The 16,026-nt window shown below is 39.7% G+C and overlaps 1 protein-coding gene across 2 annotated transcripts in view; it reads left to right on the top strand.

The window, feature by feature from the left end:
* SLC39A8 (solute carrier family 39 member 8) overlaps window positions 1–16,026 on the top strand; it is a 70,342-nt gene that overhangs the window by 16,373 nt on the left and 37,943 nt on the right. For both annotated transcript variants that reach the window (XM_059923923.1, XM_059923924.1), the window contains exon 3: window positions 8,809–8,971. In XM_059923923.1, the coding sequence (XP_059779906.1) occupies window positions 8,809–8,971 (163 nt within the window). The remainder of the gene's footprint in view (window positions 1–8,808; window positions 8,972–16,026) is intronic.

The raw sequence follows: 16,026 nt of genomic DNA, 5'->3' as shown, positions 1-16,026 counted from the left end.
GATCTCCCTATGCTATGTGGCTGCTTCCCACTAGCTATCTAGTTTACATTTGGTAGTGTATATATGTCCATGCCACTCTCTCACTTTGTCCCAGCTTACCCTTCCCCCTCCCCGTGTCCTCAAGCCCATTCTCTACGTCTACATCTTTATTCCTGTCCTGCCCCTAAGTTCTTCAGAACCATTGTTTTTTTTTTTTTTTTTTAGATTCCATATATATGTGTTAGCATACTGTATATGTTTTTCTCTTTCTGACTTACTTCCCTCCGTATGACAGACTCCAGGTCCATCCACCTCACTACAAATAACTCAATTTTGTTTCTTTTTATGGCTGAGTAATATTCCATTGTGTATATGTGCCACATCTTCTTTATCCATTCATCTGTCGATGGACACTTAAGTTGCTTCCATGTCCTGGCTATTGTAAATAGAGCTGCAATGAAAAAAATATTTGCAAATGAAGCAACTGACAAAGGATTAATCTCTAAAATTTACAAGAAGCTCATGCAGCTCAATGTGAAAAAAACAAACAACCCAATCCAAAAATGGGCAGAAGACCTAAATAGACATTTCTCCAAAGAAGACATACAGATTGCCAACAAACACATGAAAGGATGCTCAACATCACTAATCATTAGAGAAATACAAATCAAAACTACAATGATGTATCACCTCACACCGATCAGAATGGCCATCATCAAAAAATCTACAAACAGTAAGTGCTGGAGAGGGTGTGGAGAAAAGGGAGCCCTCTTGCACCGTATCTCCAGATTTTATTTAACCTTATTTAGAGCAGTGGTATCATTCTATACATATTGTTTTGTAATAATCTGTTTTTTCCCTTATCAATGTATCATAAAATAAAGCATCTTTCTCCTTTAAATAATATATCCAGGAAAGGCTCTTTTTGTCTGCTGTTAAGGAAGAGCTTTGAGAATGTGTATAAGCACGTGTGTGTGTGCACGCCTGTGTACACTGTGGGAGGACTGCGTCAGCACCATAGTGGCTTCAGTAAGAACTGTAAGGAAATCTGCGGGAAAAATGGAAGAACAAATCTTGGGGAAACAGAGCTGGGATCGCTTGATTAGCCACCTTTTACACCTTAGAAGATCATCTTTCTGGAATGTTCTTTGCTCAAACCTTAGAAAACTCTTTTATCATGGTGAAGTAATCATGAGTAAACTTTAAAGAGGAAATTAATTGGGAAAAAGTTCAAGAGGAAGTTGGTAGAGGGTGATTGAGCACACATATATGTTGTGCAAGAGCCAGGCTGTTTGGAAGTGGTATGTGAGTTCCTTGCAACTGTGGTTGGGTAGTTCCATTGTTGTGTCAGTAACAATCCTGGAAGTGATGCCCATGGTCACTCCCACTTTGCCGCTCCTGCTGCCAGTGTGGAGCATTTAAATCACCAATTCCTTGACGTTGTGCAGTCACCCCTGAAGGGGAAAATTAATGGGACTGTTCACTGGTTTCAGAGTCAGAAATGGCCTCCCAATTGTTAAACTCAAACCACCCTTTTAAGCTTTAAATATTTAAATTGTTCTCTTGCCATATTTGAAACATTCTTGTGTATACTTCATCTTCTTTTGCTTTTATACTTTTTTTGCTTTTATATCATTTTGTTTAGGTTACTACTATGAACTTAAACAGGTTTTGCAACTGGTTTTAAAAATTACTGTGAAGACAAGTGAGGGGTTCATTCATTCATTTACTAATTTGTTCATTCAACAAGTATTTACTAAGCCCTGCTGTGTGCCAGCATACACTATTATATTGTTAGTATTAGCATTAGTAAATACTAAGGTGGATATGAGCGCAAGGATTCCAGAAGTTTCTTTCCCACTACATAATGATTTTGGATCTTCATCTTTTCCTCTTCCTAATACACTCTTAACAATCTGAGACCAGTTCCTGGCCTCGTAGTTGTATGGTTATATGATGGTAGCTTAGAAGGATGAAGCAACATGTTGGCTTCTCTGCTTGAAATGCAAGAATACTGGGTTTAAAAAAGTTTGTGTGGCTCAATTACTTAACAACCCAGAAAAACTGACAGGACTTGATATTTCATTCTAGTTTTGATCGTCCCTGAGTCTAAATGCATCAGGAGGACTCTCTCTCCCTGCCTTGAGAGCTCAGCCATACCTGTAGCAGCGGCCTGATTAGGAATGTGGGCTGCTCATCTTCCACAGAACCACAGTCCGTGCAAAACAGAATCTGAAACCATCTCTGGGGTGACCTTTGAGTGGGGTGATATTTCATTTGTGGCATAGTGTGAAGGCCTAGGCTTAATGGGTACAGGATCAGATGGTCTTATTGCTTTGTATTATTTAGTGGATGCCATTTGACTAGACAGCCAAGTAGAGAAGACAGCCCATGTGTTGGGAAAAGGAAGAAGGGTAGAGAAGCTTATCTTTTTGTTTTCACACAGGTTCTGGACGTAACATTCCTTTGCTAGCTTTAAAAATGTCTTTAAAATAATTACCTTATATATCAATTAGGACTCTTTCATTTGTAAGTAAAAGAAACTTAAGTGAAATTAGCTTAAGTCAAAAAGGAAATTCATTGGCTCAGGTAACTGAAGATTCAAGGGGCAGAAGCAGCTTTAGGCACAGATGTATCCAGGGGATGAGTGATGGTATTGGATTCCTGCCTTTCTCTGCTTATTAGTTCACCTTCTTTCACATGGTGGAAAAGTGGCCTAAGGAGCCCATAGACTTCTGGCAATCCTAGTGGAAGAAGATTTCTTCAGTAGCTCCACCAGAGAGTGGACAAGTATGGGTCCAATGTTCCCTGGTCAGCCCCAACTAAATCACATAGAGGGGGGCTCCCATCGCAGGGAGGTGGTCTGTTACTGGATGATGGGGAAGGAGTCTCAGGCAGGCAAAAATGATAAGCATTCACTGGCCTTAATTATTTCTTAATGTTTTGGGCTTATCTCGCTCTGTCTTATTTTCTGGCTCCCTTTCCTGCTTTTGCACAAATTATATGTGTATTCCCAAAGTTTTTCTCCTCTTTCTATACTCTCTCTCCTGATGATCTCCTCCACTCCCACTTAACTGTTATCTCCTTACAGAAGACAGCTACATCCTTATCTCTGGCCTCTAGCTTTCTCAGAGAAAGCTCACTCATCATTTCCATCCGGTGCCCCACAGGCAGCACTGCAACTTTAAATGTCTAAAATGAAACTTGCCACCATCCTCCGAAATGCCTTTCTTTTCCTAGGTTCTCTAATCACACCAGTAGCAATATCCTCTTTCTACTTTCCCGGAATTCTAACCTCAAAGTCGTTTTTGACTATTTCCTCTGCATATTATTTCCGCTTTATATGAACTCTCATAGTTCTTTATAATTACTTTATCACTTTCTCTCTGGTTTTATAGATACTGATGTATCTGATTTCTTTCTGCTGAAATTATTTTGGTTTCTTGATGGAAGGTATGACGACTTATTTATCTTTGTACTATTTCTTTCTTTGTTGGCACCTTCCACCTTCCACTTCTTCCATGAATGTCATACACAGAATTTTATGATGCAGTAAATACTTGTTGAATGAAGGAAAGAATTTATGTGATGTGTAGTATAATTACATGGTTATTATACTTGGTATTGTTAAAGAAAACCAGAATCTGACAGTAAGGTAATAAAAACAGATTTTATTCAAGAACTATTGCAATAGGGGAAAAGGGACCTCAGTATAGAACTGGGCTCAGTTCTGAATACATCACGGACAAGTGGGGATTTATAGCCAAGGAACAGAGTCAGGGTCAGCAGATGGGAAATTACTAAGAGGAAACATCAGGGGTAGGGAGGGATTTTGGTTAAATAGACCTAACAGGATTCCTGCTGAAGCCAGGGTAATCAGATATCAGGGTGAGGAATGAAGAATTTGACCAGATATTGAGGATATTAAGATAATATCACATATTAAGGCTAGGGGATTCTCTCTAAACAGACTTGGCAGGATTCTTGCTAAAACTGGGCAGTGCCAGCCCTACAAGGATGGACGCAAGGCTGAAGGCTAGAGGACTTAGAAGAACCTGACTAAAGTTTAGTCAAGTAAGAGAGCCTGTGTAATTATCTACACGGTGTAATCTCAAATCTTGCCTAACTCCTTGGCATTTATTATAAGCAGATTTCCACTGTATAAAATGTTGAGGGAGGAATTTGCCCTAATCATTCAACCTTCCCCCGTCCTCTCTTTGCACTGGCCTCCAGCACCTCCACAAAGAAATGTCTGGAAGAGAAGCAAAAAAACTTCTGAGTAGTCAGCACTGGTGGAAGGTAGAGTAGGGGAAGTAGAAGAACAAATGTATGGAAGTATCTGACAAAATGATTTTGAATATAATTTGAGGCCTCATTAATCAGATGCATCTACATCCCCTTACCTCTACCACTACTTTACTTTGGTACTTTGTGTGTATGAGGCCCATTCAAGATCATCTTAATGTGTAAGAGACTAGCAAATAGGAGATTAACTCAACATTTAGAAAATGTCTTTAGGAAGAAGTCAACCCACTGTGCATTAGCGCGTTTGCTGGCTGGAGTTTGCCTCTCCCAGCACAAAGCTCACAGGGCCACAGCAAACATCAGGGGGTTGCTCTTGAGAACAGCAGTGTTGTAAGAACAAACAGATGGAAAGAAGAAAAGCCAGTACGGAAACGTGAAGGAGCCAGTGAAAACACACGGAGGCACATACTCTTCAGGTTAATCACCCTGAGCTGTTTTCTGAGGAGCCCCTGTGGGTCACACCAGTTTCACAGTTCATTCATTGTTTGTTTTGGAGCAGAAGGGGTATGTTTGAGAGGATGTTTGAACTTCCTCAGTGGTTCTGCTGGTTTTGTTGCCACCCTCACTGTTCAGGTCCTGGGCGCTCATCCTGTTTGTCTCTGCTCTGGGAAGCACTGCCCTTTCTTAGACAACTGCTTTCTTTGCGTCAGGTTCAACTCTGTTGAATCAAAGCATAATAAAAATCAATATTGTTTAAAGCCAAATAGGGTGCAGTATAAAACTATTTGCATTCTACTTGCTGGTAGATAGCTATTTAATTAAACTAATTCATTAATTTTCACTCATAACTTCACTCCTTTATTTTTATTTATTTTTTAAATTAAAATGTAGTTGACGTACAATATTATGTTAGTTTTAGGTGTCCTATGTAGTGATTTGACATTTGTAGACATTATAAAATGATCACCGTGATAAGTAGTAACCATCTGTCCCCACACAAAGTTATTACAATATTATTAACAGTGTTCCTTATGTTGTATATTACAAACCCATGGCTAATTTATTTCATAACTGGAGGTTTGTACCTCTTAATCCCCTACACCTAATTCACGCCCCCCCCAACCCCCTTTCTGGCAACCACTGTTTGTTTTCTGAAGGTAGGTAGCTAATTTAAATAAGGCAGGCCTGTCATTAATTCGGTTTTGTCACACTGTTAGTAGTCCATCCTCATTCTAAAATCATAAAGCAAGGCCTAGAGTTTTGTCATCTCTCTACCTTTTTGTTCTTTCTGAACAGATCATCAAGACTCTCAGCTATCTTTCAATATTGAGTATATATTCCTTGATTGCATTGGGTTTTTTCCCCTAACTGTATGTAGGACAGTGTCTTTAATGATGTACAATGGGCAGTCTGAGCATCCTTAAGGATAGTGACTTTAAAACTCTTGACTGCCATTTATAGTAAAAAATGAACTTTATATTGTGGTCCAGTATATGTGTGCATGGTATGTATAAAGTGTAACTGAAGCAAAAGTTTGACTAAGCAGTACTTACTCCTGTTATGTGTGATACACTCTGTGGTTCCTATTATACTGGTTTTTACTTACTTACAAAATGCTCTCTGTGATGTTGTAAGTGGATTTTCCGATCCACTAATGGGTCACAATTAGAGTCTAAAAGGAACTGCTTAACAGTCATCAAGTTTTAGGAAGTCTTAGACTGTTCATTCTGAGAAGACTTTTGCAAATTATCTGTGGGCAGCATCCCTTTTCCTCCTATTTTGGAGTTGGAGGAACTTCCTTGCAGGGAAACAGTGCTGCTTTGTATTTTCACTTCTACACCTATTTATTCCTGGAATCATGCAGTGGGGCAGTTGAGCCACATGCACTCTGTAATTTTTTTTTTTTTTTTTGGCCACACTGCACAGCTTGTGGGAATCTTAGTTCCCCAACCAGAGATTGAACCTGGGCCCTCGGCAGTGAAAGCGCGGAGTCCTAACCACTGGACCGCCAGGGAATTCCCCGGACTCCGTAATTTTTGAGCCTAGTATTTATGCTCCTGGGTGTCTTCATAGTAATGAATAAACTATACCCACTTTCTCTCCCCCCGTTGGCTGTCGAGCTGTTTTCTCCCTCCATTGGTTCATTATCCCTTATTCTTGGTCTTAGGGAAGACTGTTAACAGAGCGTTGAGTGTTGTCTCCTCTTCTAGGGATGGCACACAGCTATCATTGTCCCGAACCCGAAGGAGAGTTTAGGTTCAGTAAAGAACAGTTTTAGGCACATTCTTAGACATTACAAAAAAGATGTGTACATGTGCATTTTCTTTAAGGCAATTGAAGTCTTACCTTTTGACAACTCCATACAATTTGATGTATTTGATGTTTTTTCATCTTTCCTTCATAATCAGTAGTGATCTCCTTTTACCAAATCTTACATTTTTAATTTGATTGTTTCTGTTGTGAGGGGAATTACAGCACTTTATGATGAAACAGTTAACAACAACAACTTTTGAGTTCTTGGTACGGTTCATAGTGTATCAGTGACCTTGGGCTGCCGTAACAAAATAGCCTGGGTGGCTCACACAAGAGAAATTTATTTTCTCACAGACTGGAGACTGCAAGTCCAAGATCAAGGTGCCAGAAGGGTTGGTGTCTGATAAGAGCTCTCCCCTTGGATTGCAGATGGCTGCTTAAGACAAGGTGTCTCTTCTTATGAAGTCACTAATCCAGTTGGAGCAGGGCTTCATCCTCATGACTTTATCTGACCCTAATTACCTTCCAAAGGCCCCATAACCAAATATCATCACATTGGGGGTTAGGACTTCAATATATACATTTGCGGAGGACACAATCCAGTCCAGAGTACAAACCTAAGGTCTTAGTGGGGTTTAAATATTGGCTGAAGTACGCAAAGAAACGTTCTTTGCAGTTATTAAAGATAGACTTTTTTCTTTGAGTGAATGGGTATTTTTCATACTCTATAATTCTTATAACATTTATTAGCAATAGTAAGACATTTAATTTCTTTTATAGTCTTCTTAATAATGCAAGTATATAGAAGAAAGTTTACAGTTAAAATATGCCCAAGAGTAAAACGATACTTTTAAAAAGTTATTTCTGCAGAGAACTTTTTTCTAATGCAGATTCTATTCCTTATTAACAGTTAAATGAACTTCTAAATAGCCTAGCAAGCACCATTATAATATAGAAATATTGTAATATAGGAAAGCTACCCGCCAACATTGAGAATAATAGATATTTTAGCAAGCAACAATTTGTTCTAAAGAGATATTTTAAAACAACTTTTACGTATTGAGATTATTATTGCAGTCCAGGATGGATGAATTTCTTAACCATGAAATTGTAAGGGAACCAGGTGTGTTTGTTTACAAGAAACGCTATACAGAGCTACTCCAATAGCCTCCACAAAATACCTATTCAAACTGAGGAAAAACAGAGATGGGAGATTGAGGATATACAATTGTTTTAAAGCTCTTTGTGTGGATTGCTGTTGGTCCACTGATAATATATATTTTTTAACATTTTTATTGGAGTATAATTGCTTTACAATGGTGTGTTAGTTTCTGCTTTATAGCAAAGTGAATCAACTATACATATACATACATCCCCATATCTCCTCCCTCTTGCGTCTCCCTCCGACCCTCCCTATCCCACCCTTCTAGGTGGTCACAGAGCACGGAGCTGATCTCCCTGTGCTATGCAGCTGCTTCCCACTAACTATCTATTTTACATTTGGTAGTGTATATATGTCCATGCCACTCTGTCACTTCGTCCCAGCTGACCCTTCCCCCTCCCTGTGTCCTCAAGTCCGTTCTCTGCATCTGCATCTTTATTCCTGTCCTGCCGCTAGGTTCTTCAGAACCTTTTTTTTTTTTTTTAGATTCTATATATATGTGTTAGCATACTGTATTTATTTTTCTCTTCCTGACTTACTTTACTCTGTATGACATACTCTAGGTCCATCCACCTCACTACAAATAACTCAATTTCGTTTCTTTTTATGTCTGAGTAATATTCCATTGTGTATATGTGCCACATCTTCTTTATCCATTCATCTGTTGATACATTTTTATAGTGACTTTTTGTAGAAGAGGTAGTGTTGGGCTTCCCTGTTGGCTCAGTGGTTAAGAATCTGCCTGCCAATGCAGGGGACACGGGTTCCAGCCCTGGTCTGGGAAGATCCCACATGCTGCAGAGCAACTAAGCCTGTGCGCCACAACTATTGAGCCTGTGCTCTAGAGCCTGTGAGCCACAACTACTGAAGCCCGCATGCCACAACTACTGAGCCCACACGCCTAGAGCCCGTGCTCTGCAACAGGAGAAGCCACTGCAATGAGAAGCCTGCACACTGCAACGAACAGTAGCCCCCGCTCGCTGCAACTAGAGAAAGCCTATGCGCAGCAACAAAGACCCAACGCAGCCAAAAATAAATAAATTAAAAAAAAAAAAAAGAGGTAGTGTTGTGTGTCTAGAGGAAATAGTCCGTGCCTCTTTACAGTATCTTTGCTTGCAGCCTTTTACTATGTTGACACATATATGGTTACTTTGTTTCTTCTATTTCAGTGTTTATCAGCGGAAGAGATCTTTTCCCTTCATGGCTTTTCAAATGCTACGCAGATCACCAGCTCAGACTTCTCTGTCATCTGTCCAGCAGTCTTACAGCAATTGAACTTTCACCCTTGCGAGGATCGGCCCAAACAGAAAACAAAACCAAGTCATTCAGAGGGTATGTTGCAAGCTTTTTCTCCCATTTGTTTGAAAACTCTGTGAGCTAGTCTAAAATGAAATTAACATGCTTCTTTTTCTGCTTTATTGCTCTTAATTAATCTACATAGAATCCCTTGGTAAAAAATACTTATATTCTGGAAGTCTTTAGAATAAGCATAATTAGAACTCATTTAAGCTTCAGAAGTTATGCTCTTTTATTTATGGAGTCAAAATTTTACTTGGTACCAATGGAAAATTTTATAAAATTCAGTTCTTGATTTTAAGCAATACATGTTTTATGTTGTATATATTGGATGGCACATTCACTATTTGGGTCATAATTGATCAATTTCCATTACGTTGTACTTATCATATAATTTTAAAACCTGTCAATTTATCTGTCATTGTCAGTAAAGAGATAAGGGAACTAGTGTGGTTCTAGATTAAATTTTAAGGTACTGAGTTATTACTGCTTTAATTTTCATAAATAAAAGAAGTGCCAGTGACTCTTTTAAGTGCCTATAGCGGTGTTGCCATAGATATTGTAAAGAAATTTTTAAACATAAGAAAGTAAGTGTATTCTTACTGTATAGTCCACATACTTAATTAAACAGGTAGAAGAGTTCTTTCACCAATGAGATAAACCAGTTGCTGAGGGGCAATTTCTTGGTATTCCCAAATTGTTACCGGCCCCACATGAGTATTTTAATTCTCATTTTTTTGGTTCCTTTATTTTCTGTGTATTAAGCATTCAGTAGTGAACAAGAAGAAAAATTCCCTGCCCTCTTAGGGCTTACAATGTAGTGAAGAAAAGAAATAGGAAACATTTATACAAACAAGCAAATAAATTATATCATTTCAGAGTGATAAATGCTATGAAGAAAATAAAGTAGGTAAAGAATAGGATATGGTGGGTGAGTGTGATTTTAGATGGGTCAAGGGAGGCCTCTCTGATGAGATTACCTTTGAACAGAGTCCTGACTGAGGAGAGGGAGAGGGCCATGGCTAGATCTTCTCTGGGGGACAGCATTCTTGGTCCAGGGAACAGCAACATAAGCTTGGGGGTGAGCTTGACGTGTGTAAGGGACAGCGAGAAAGCGTGTGTGTCTGGAGCACAGCGAGCGGGAAGGAGAGTAGGAGATGGTAGCCAGGGGCCAGATAGCGAGGGCTTGTAGGGTGTGGTAAACTGATTGAATTTTATTCTGAATGTGGTATGAAGACACTGTAGGGTTCTAAACAGGGGAGTGATGTGATTTTATTTGGATTTGTAAAAGATTATTCTACCTGCAGTTTGAAGAATAAATTGTTAAGGGGGAAGAGTAGAAGCAAGGAGATGGGTCAGGGGGCTATTGCCAGGGTTGGTGCTCAGCTTGATGGGGGCTTGGTCTAAGGTGGGAGTGGAGAAGTAAGGAGATCTGGTCAGATTCAGGATGGATTTTGGAGACTGTGCTAATGTGGTTCGCCTCTGCGCTGGATGTGTGGGAGGGAAAGATGAATCCCAGTTTAAGCCAGAGAAACTGCATAGATGGTTGCCCCGTATCCTGGGATGGGCAAGACTGGGGAGGAGCACTTTGTTGTGGAGGAAGCGAGTGGTGAGGACCAAGAGTACAATTTTTGACATGGTTAGTCCGAGACATCGATGTAGACCGACAAGGGGAGAGGTCCAGTAGGCAGTGGCACACACATATTTGGATTTCAGAGAATAGTCGAGGAAGGAGATTTGTCATCTCAGAGATGGTGTTTGGAGCCACTGGTCTGAGTGAGCACATCTAACGTGAATATAGATGGAGAATATAAAGAGAGGAAAGATGAAGAAAAGGAAAGCCTCAACAAAGGGAGTACCTAATTTATTGGGCCGGCCAAAAAGTTTGTTTGGGTTTTTCCGTAACATGAAAAACCTGAACGAACTTTTTGGCCAAGCCGATATTAACTTTTGGATTCCTTTGTGCATATATGAGCATTTTAATCTCACTATATATGAATAAAAGGGATAACAACAAAGACAAAAATAATGAAAACAGCCAACTTTTATGTAGTCCTTACTATAACCGATACTTTTCCAAGTTCTTTCATATGTTAACTCAATTAATCTTTGCACAACTATATGATGAAGGAACAACTATTCCCATTTTACAGCCAAGGAAACTGAGGTGCAGAGAGTTCAAAGTCATTTGCTCAAGATTTATACAGCTTGTACATGGTAGAGCCAGGTTCAAACCCAGGCTGTCTCAGCTTCAGAACCCATGTTCTCCTTTGTATTCTATATTTACATATACAAAGAATAGAAATTACCAACCATAATTTATCAATATAATTAGCGATTTTGTGAGTAACAATAGTTTCAGAGCTCATTGTTCAAACAAATATTTTTTCTAGAGGATGTACTAAATGGGAATATGTTTATATTTCTACAAGTTTATTTAATATAGTTTGCACTTTATATTCAAAACTAAATTCAGCAAATGCTTTCTGTACTAACATTTACTAATAATATAGTGTAGTAAAAGCATAGATTCTGAAGTCAGCCAACCTAGGCTCAAATCCCAGCTCTATAACTTTCCAGCTATGTTGGGCACTTGACTTTGTCTTTCTGCCTTAATTTTCTCATGTAAAATAGTTCATTTCTCATAGGGTTGCTATAAGGATTAAATAACTTAATGTTTGTAGAGCATTTAGAATATTATCTGGCACACAGGTACTATATATATATATATATATATATCTGTTACATGAAATATATCTGACACGTACATAATTCTGGGGACAGGAGGTGAGGCTTCAGAGAAAGCAAATCCTCTACTCTGTGCAGGTTAATTACTGATATTCAAAACTGTTTTAACCCCAATTAATTCCCGGGTTACCCTCTCAGGAACCAGGAAGTAGGAACAGGGAAGTGGGAAGCAATAAGGGGAAGAATTCTAAGATCAATACTGCAAAGCCATAACATGGAAAAATCAACACTCCTAAGTTACAAGGTCAGGAAAGCACCAAGTATTTGGATGCAGGACCCAGAGAGAAATGCCTCTTAGGGTGCACATTATCTTAGGAATTGAAATAAGGCTAGAATGGGTGGGATGGAGTGAGAGAAGATATAGAAAAGTTTCCGGAGAATTAGAGATACTAGTAGAGTATTCATTACTAGTCTAAGATGATTGACTGCATATGGCCATTACTTGGTGTAATATCTTGTTTTATTTTTGTGCAGCTGTGTAATCTTGGGTGACTTGTCTAATGTGTCTGTGCCTCATCTGAAAAATGGAGATAATGGTTGTACTTTCCTTATAGAATTGTTGGGGATATCAAATGAGTTAATATACGCAAGTACCTAGAACAGTGCCTGCGACAGAGTAGGAAAAATATGTCTTCGCTCTTCTTATACATATGCTTATAGGTTGACTCTATTCCCTGGCCCCTGTGTAAGCCTGTTCTTTTCTAACAAAGAAATGATATTTTAAACAATGAAATGCCCTGGATTCTTTATATAATAGTTCACTTAATATAGAGTCAATTTTGAGCTCATTCAAGGGAATGAAAAACCAAAATAAAAGCAAGCCAAACTCTGATATTTCAATGGGCAGATAAAAGAATCTCACTTACCTGAGACCTTACAGTTTGTGATTTTGAAATTGCCTCTCAGGTACTTTATAAACTCATATTGATGACTGCAATAAACTGATGGTAAATTAAATTCTCTAGGAGATTAATTACATTTTAGCAATAAGTTAATGGTCCAAAGTTGCCTCATTTTTTTTTTTAAGATCACACAATACCATTCAGTTCAAATAACAGATAAGAATAATAGTATCTTATCCTTAATAGTATCCCTGAAAATCACACTGTCCAACTCTGTAATACAGTTGATGACATAAGTCTATGTTCCAGAGAGGTTAAATGGCTTCCTCTAGGTACATACCTGAGGGGGCATGAGAGCCCAGGCCTCCTGACTCCTGGTTTGCTGATCTTTCATTGTATAACAGTGAGCCAAATGAACTAAAATTTACATGATGTCTACTTACTAACTTAAAAAAACAAATAGCATTTATTGAAGACTTACTATATTACAGGGTCTGAATTAACTGGTTTTATTTCAATTCTTGTAAAAACTCTGTGAAATAGGAGAATTAAATGAGTTTAAAAAGGTGAAGTTCTTAGAAGAATCTTAACACATTGTGGGCATTCAATAAATGTTCGCTATTGTTACTAATATTCCTTGAAAATGTATTAAAATTCTTCAGAGTTCACTAAGAAGCAGAGAGAAAGGATTTTCTCTGAAACAGATCATTAGAGGGAGTCCTGTGTGTATATGGAGAGGTCCAAGGAGTATTTTTTTTTTTTTTTCAAGGAGTATTTTTATACTACTTCATTCTTTGGTGCTCAGATTGAGTGGATGAATGAATCGTTTTTTCCTGAATAATGTGCTAACAATGCAAGAAGGGGAGACTATGCTGTGTGCCTGGAGCATGATGGTTCCCCCTCCCACAGTTCCCCAAGTGGTTCTGATGTGCACAGTAATAGGAAGGAAGGTTAGAAATGTGGGACAAGCAAATGAGTTGGTATTTTTTTGACAGAGTTCGGGGCTGCACCTTGAAAATATGGCATTCATTCATTCATACATTCATTCATCAAGATATGTGTTCTATTTGCTGGGCAACATTCTAGGCTCTGAGGAAGAATAAAACATAGCCCCTGTCCTTGAAAATCTTATAATTTGTATCATGTAGACGAATATATAAGTGATAAAATGATGGTAGCACACAAGAAATGGTAAGTGGCCCAGATACCTTCAAAGAACTATGGGAAACTTGATGAGCAAGGGATTGCTGCCTGGAAAATCCAGGGAAGTTTCATGGCGGAGGTCTTTGCATTGGCTTGGAGAGCCGTGTGTGAGTTTGTCAGGCAATGAAGATAGAAAAGGTGTTTTCAGATAAAGAACCACAGTGCAAAGGTAATTCTATATTTGGAAAACATTGTGTCTGCATAAAGGCCATGTTGATAAGGGGGTAGATAACATTGGAGAGGTTGTGTGGCAGTCCGTTGATGAAGGGCAGTTGCAAATAGGGGCACGAGATGATCAGAATTGTGTTTTAGGATAATAAGATTAGTGGCCATGTCAAGTAGGGGGAGGAAGACCAGACAGAAAGCTGTCATAATGCACCAGATGAGGAGTGAGAGGTGATGGAATGGAGAACACGGAGTGAGATATCTCAAGGAAAATTCGTAGAGTTTGGTCACTAATTGTCTTTGGCATTGACTGTGGAGAGTGAGAAATTGAAATGGATCCTGATGTTTCTGCTATTTATGGAGACAGTGGACAAGGGTAGTGAAATAGGATTTCTCAGGGGAAGCTGATGAGTTTAATATGCGTAGTGGCTTTGCCTCTGTTTGGTACTCAAAAAGTTCTTTGCATTTTGATTTTAGTTTCCAACTTGTATATATCTTGTCTACTAATTAGATTATAAATATTTGTTGAATGAATGAACACATGTAGGCTAGTGATGGGACAGAAGGCTGTTTGTGTTAAGGGCAACTACACATAGATTATACCATGGAGGAAGAGGTGGGATTGAGAACTTCTTCGAAGTGGAAATGCTGAGGGGAGTGGGTAGTATTGCTTTAGGTGATAAGGTAAGAAATGGGAATGAGGTGGACCTTTGTGAGTCCGATGAGATGACTCTGGGGCATGGTTAGGAGTCTGGAACTGATAGGAAAGTATCTGCAGAAGATAAAGGCATGGTCAGTGCTGCGATGGTTCTTGTGGTAACATTGTAATGTTTATTATCTGTCCTTTTCATGTGGTACTCAGCACAAGCTACCTTGTTTTGCTTTGTGTATGTGTGTGCCCTCTAACGTCCCCAAGCCAAAGGTCCAAGCTCCTTGTTGGCAGGAAGCACGGTTTGGTCTACAACATAGGCTCCATAAACGTTTGCTAAGATGGCTTATTTATAGTTAGAATCACTAGAATAATGGTGAGCAATCCTGTATTCATGAAGCACAATATAAGATGTTCACAGTTTTGTTGAGTCCCTTGAGCTTTTTAAAAATTAGATTACCTCTAAGGGGTAATGAAGCATATTGCTAATGAATGTGGGCCCTGGAGCCAGACTGGGTTCAAAATCTTGCATTCTATTCACATGACTCGGGCAGCTGATTTGAACTCCACGTACCTTGGTTTCCTCAACTGCATGAAGGAGGCAGTAGTCGTACTTGCTTCGCAGGGTTTTGTGAAGATCAAATGAATTAATACAGGTTAGTCACTTAGTATGGTGCCCGGCACATGGCAAACACTCTCCAAGCATTTGGTGTTACTGCGTACGCCACTGAGTATGTCAATGAGGAAAGTGCCCCGACATTTATAAATGTTTCCTGGGCATTTTAAAGAAGTGACAACGCAGAGGCAGCTTTCTAATCTTTCACAGTGTCCTTAGCGCACAGTCAGTGGGGCTGCAGGCAAAGCCAACGTCGCACAGTTCCGGGGGCAGTTTGTATCTCAGCCTGCACTACCCCCTGCCCCTGCACGGTTCGCACAGTCTGTTTCACTCGCATTCCCATGTTGTTTTTAAACCATCCCCTCTAGGATAACCGGGGAGATATTGACCTTAGGATGCCATCCGTTCATTTCATTTTAAGGAACATTTATTAAGCACCACTAGGGGGCCAGGCCCTAGGATGGAGACATGAAGAATGCTCCACGTCCCTTTTCACCACGGTCTCCACTCTGTGGGATATTGTTGCCTTCGTCCGAGCCCGGTAGGGTGAGTTGTGCAACGTATCCGCTCTCTGCTGCTGCCATGTGCTCCCTTCTTGAGTGTTCACTGCACTGGGGCTCCCGGGAGGCCCAGGCAGGGGGCTGAGGTGCTGTCTTCCCCGAGGAGGTGCTGTCCACAGGGCCTGCAGACAAGTGATTATGACCAGCTCAGTGTCAGCAGCAACTATGGTCATCTTGAAGCTAACCACCCCGCCCATCTCCTTGCCCTCGTCACCCCATACCTTCTCCCCGCAACCCACACTGCCTCTGTCAGTCCTCTGAAAGGCCGAGTTTTAAACTGGGCTTTGAGCCACAGATGCAGCTCGGTA

Source organism: Balaenoptera ricei, chromosome 5 (assembly GCF_028023285.1).
Source record: "Balaenoptera ricei isolate mBalRic1 chromosome 5, mBalRic1.hap2, whole genome shotgun sequence".
In the NCBI taxonomy this organism is placed as follows: Eukaryota; Metazoa; Chordata; class Mammalia; order Artiodactyla; family Balaenopteridae; genus Balaenoptera; species Balaenoptera ricei.
This window is presented reverse-complemented; position numbering and strand designations above follow the sequence as displayed.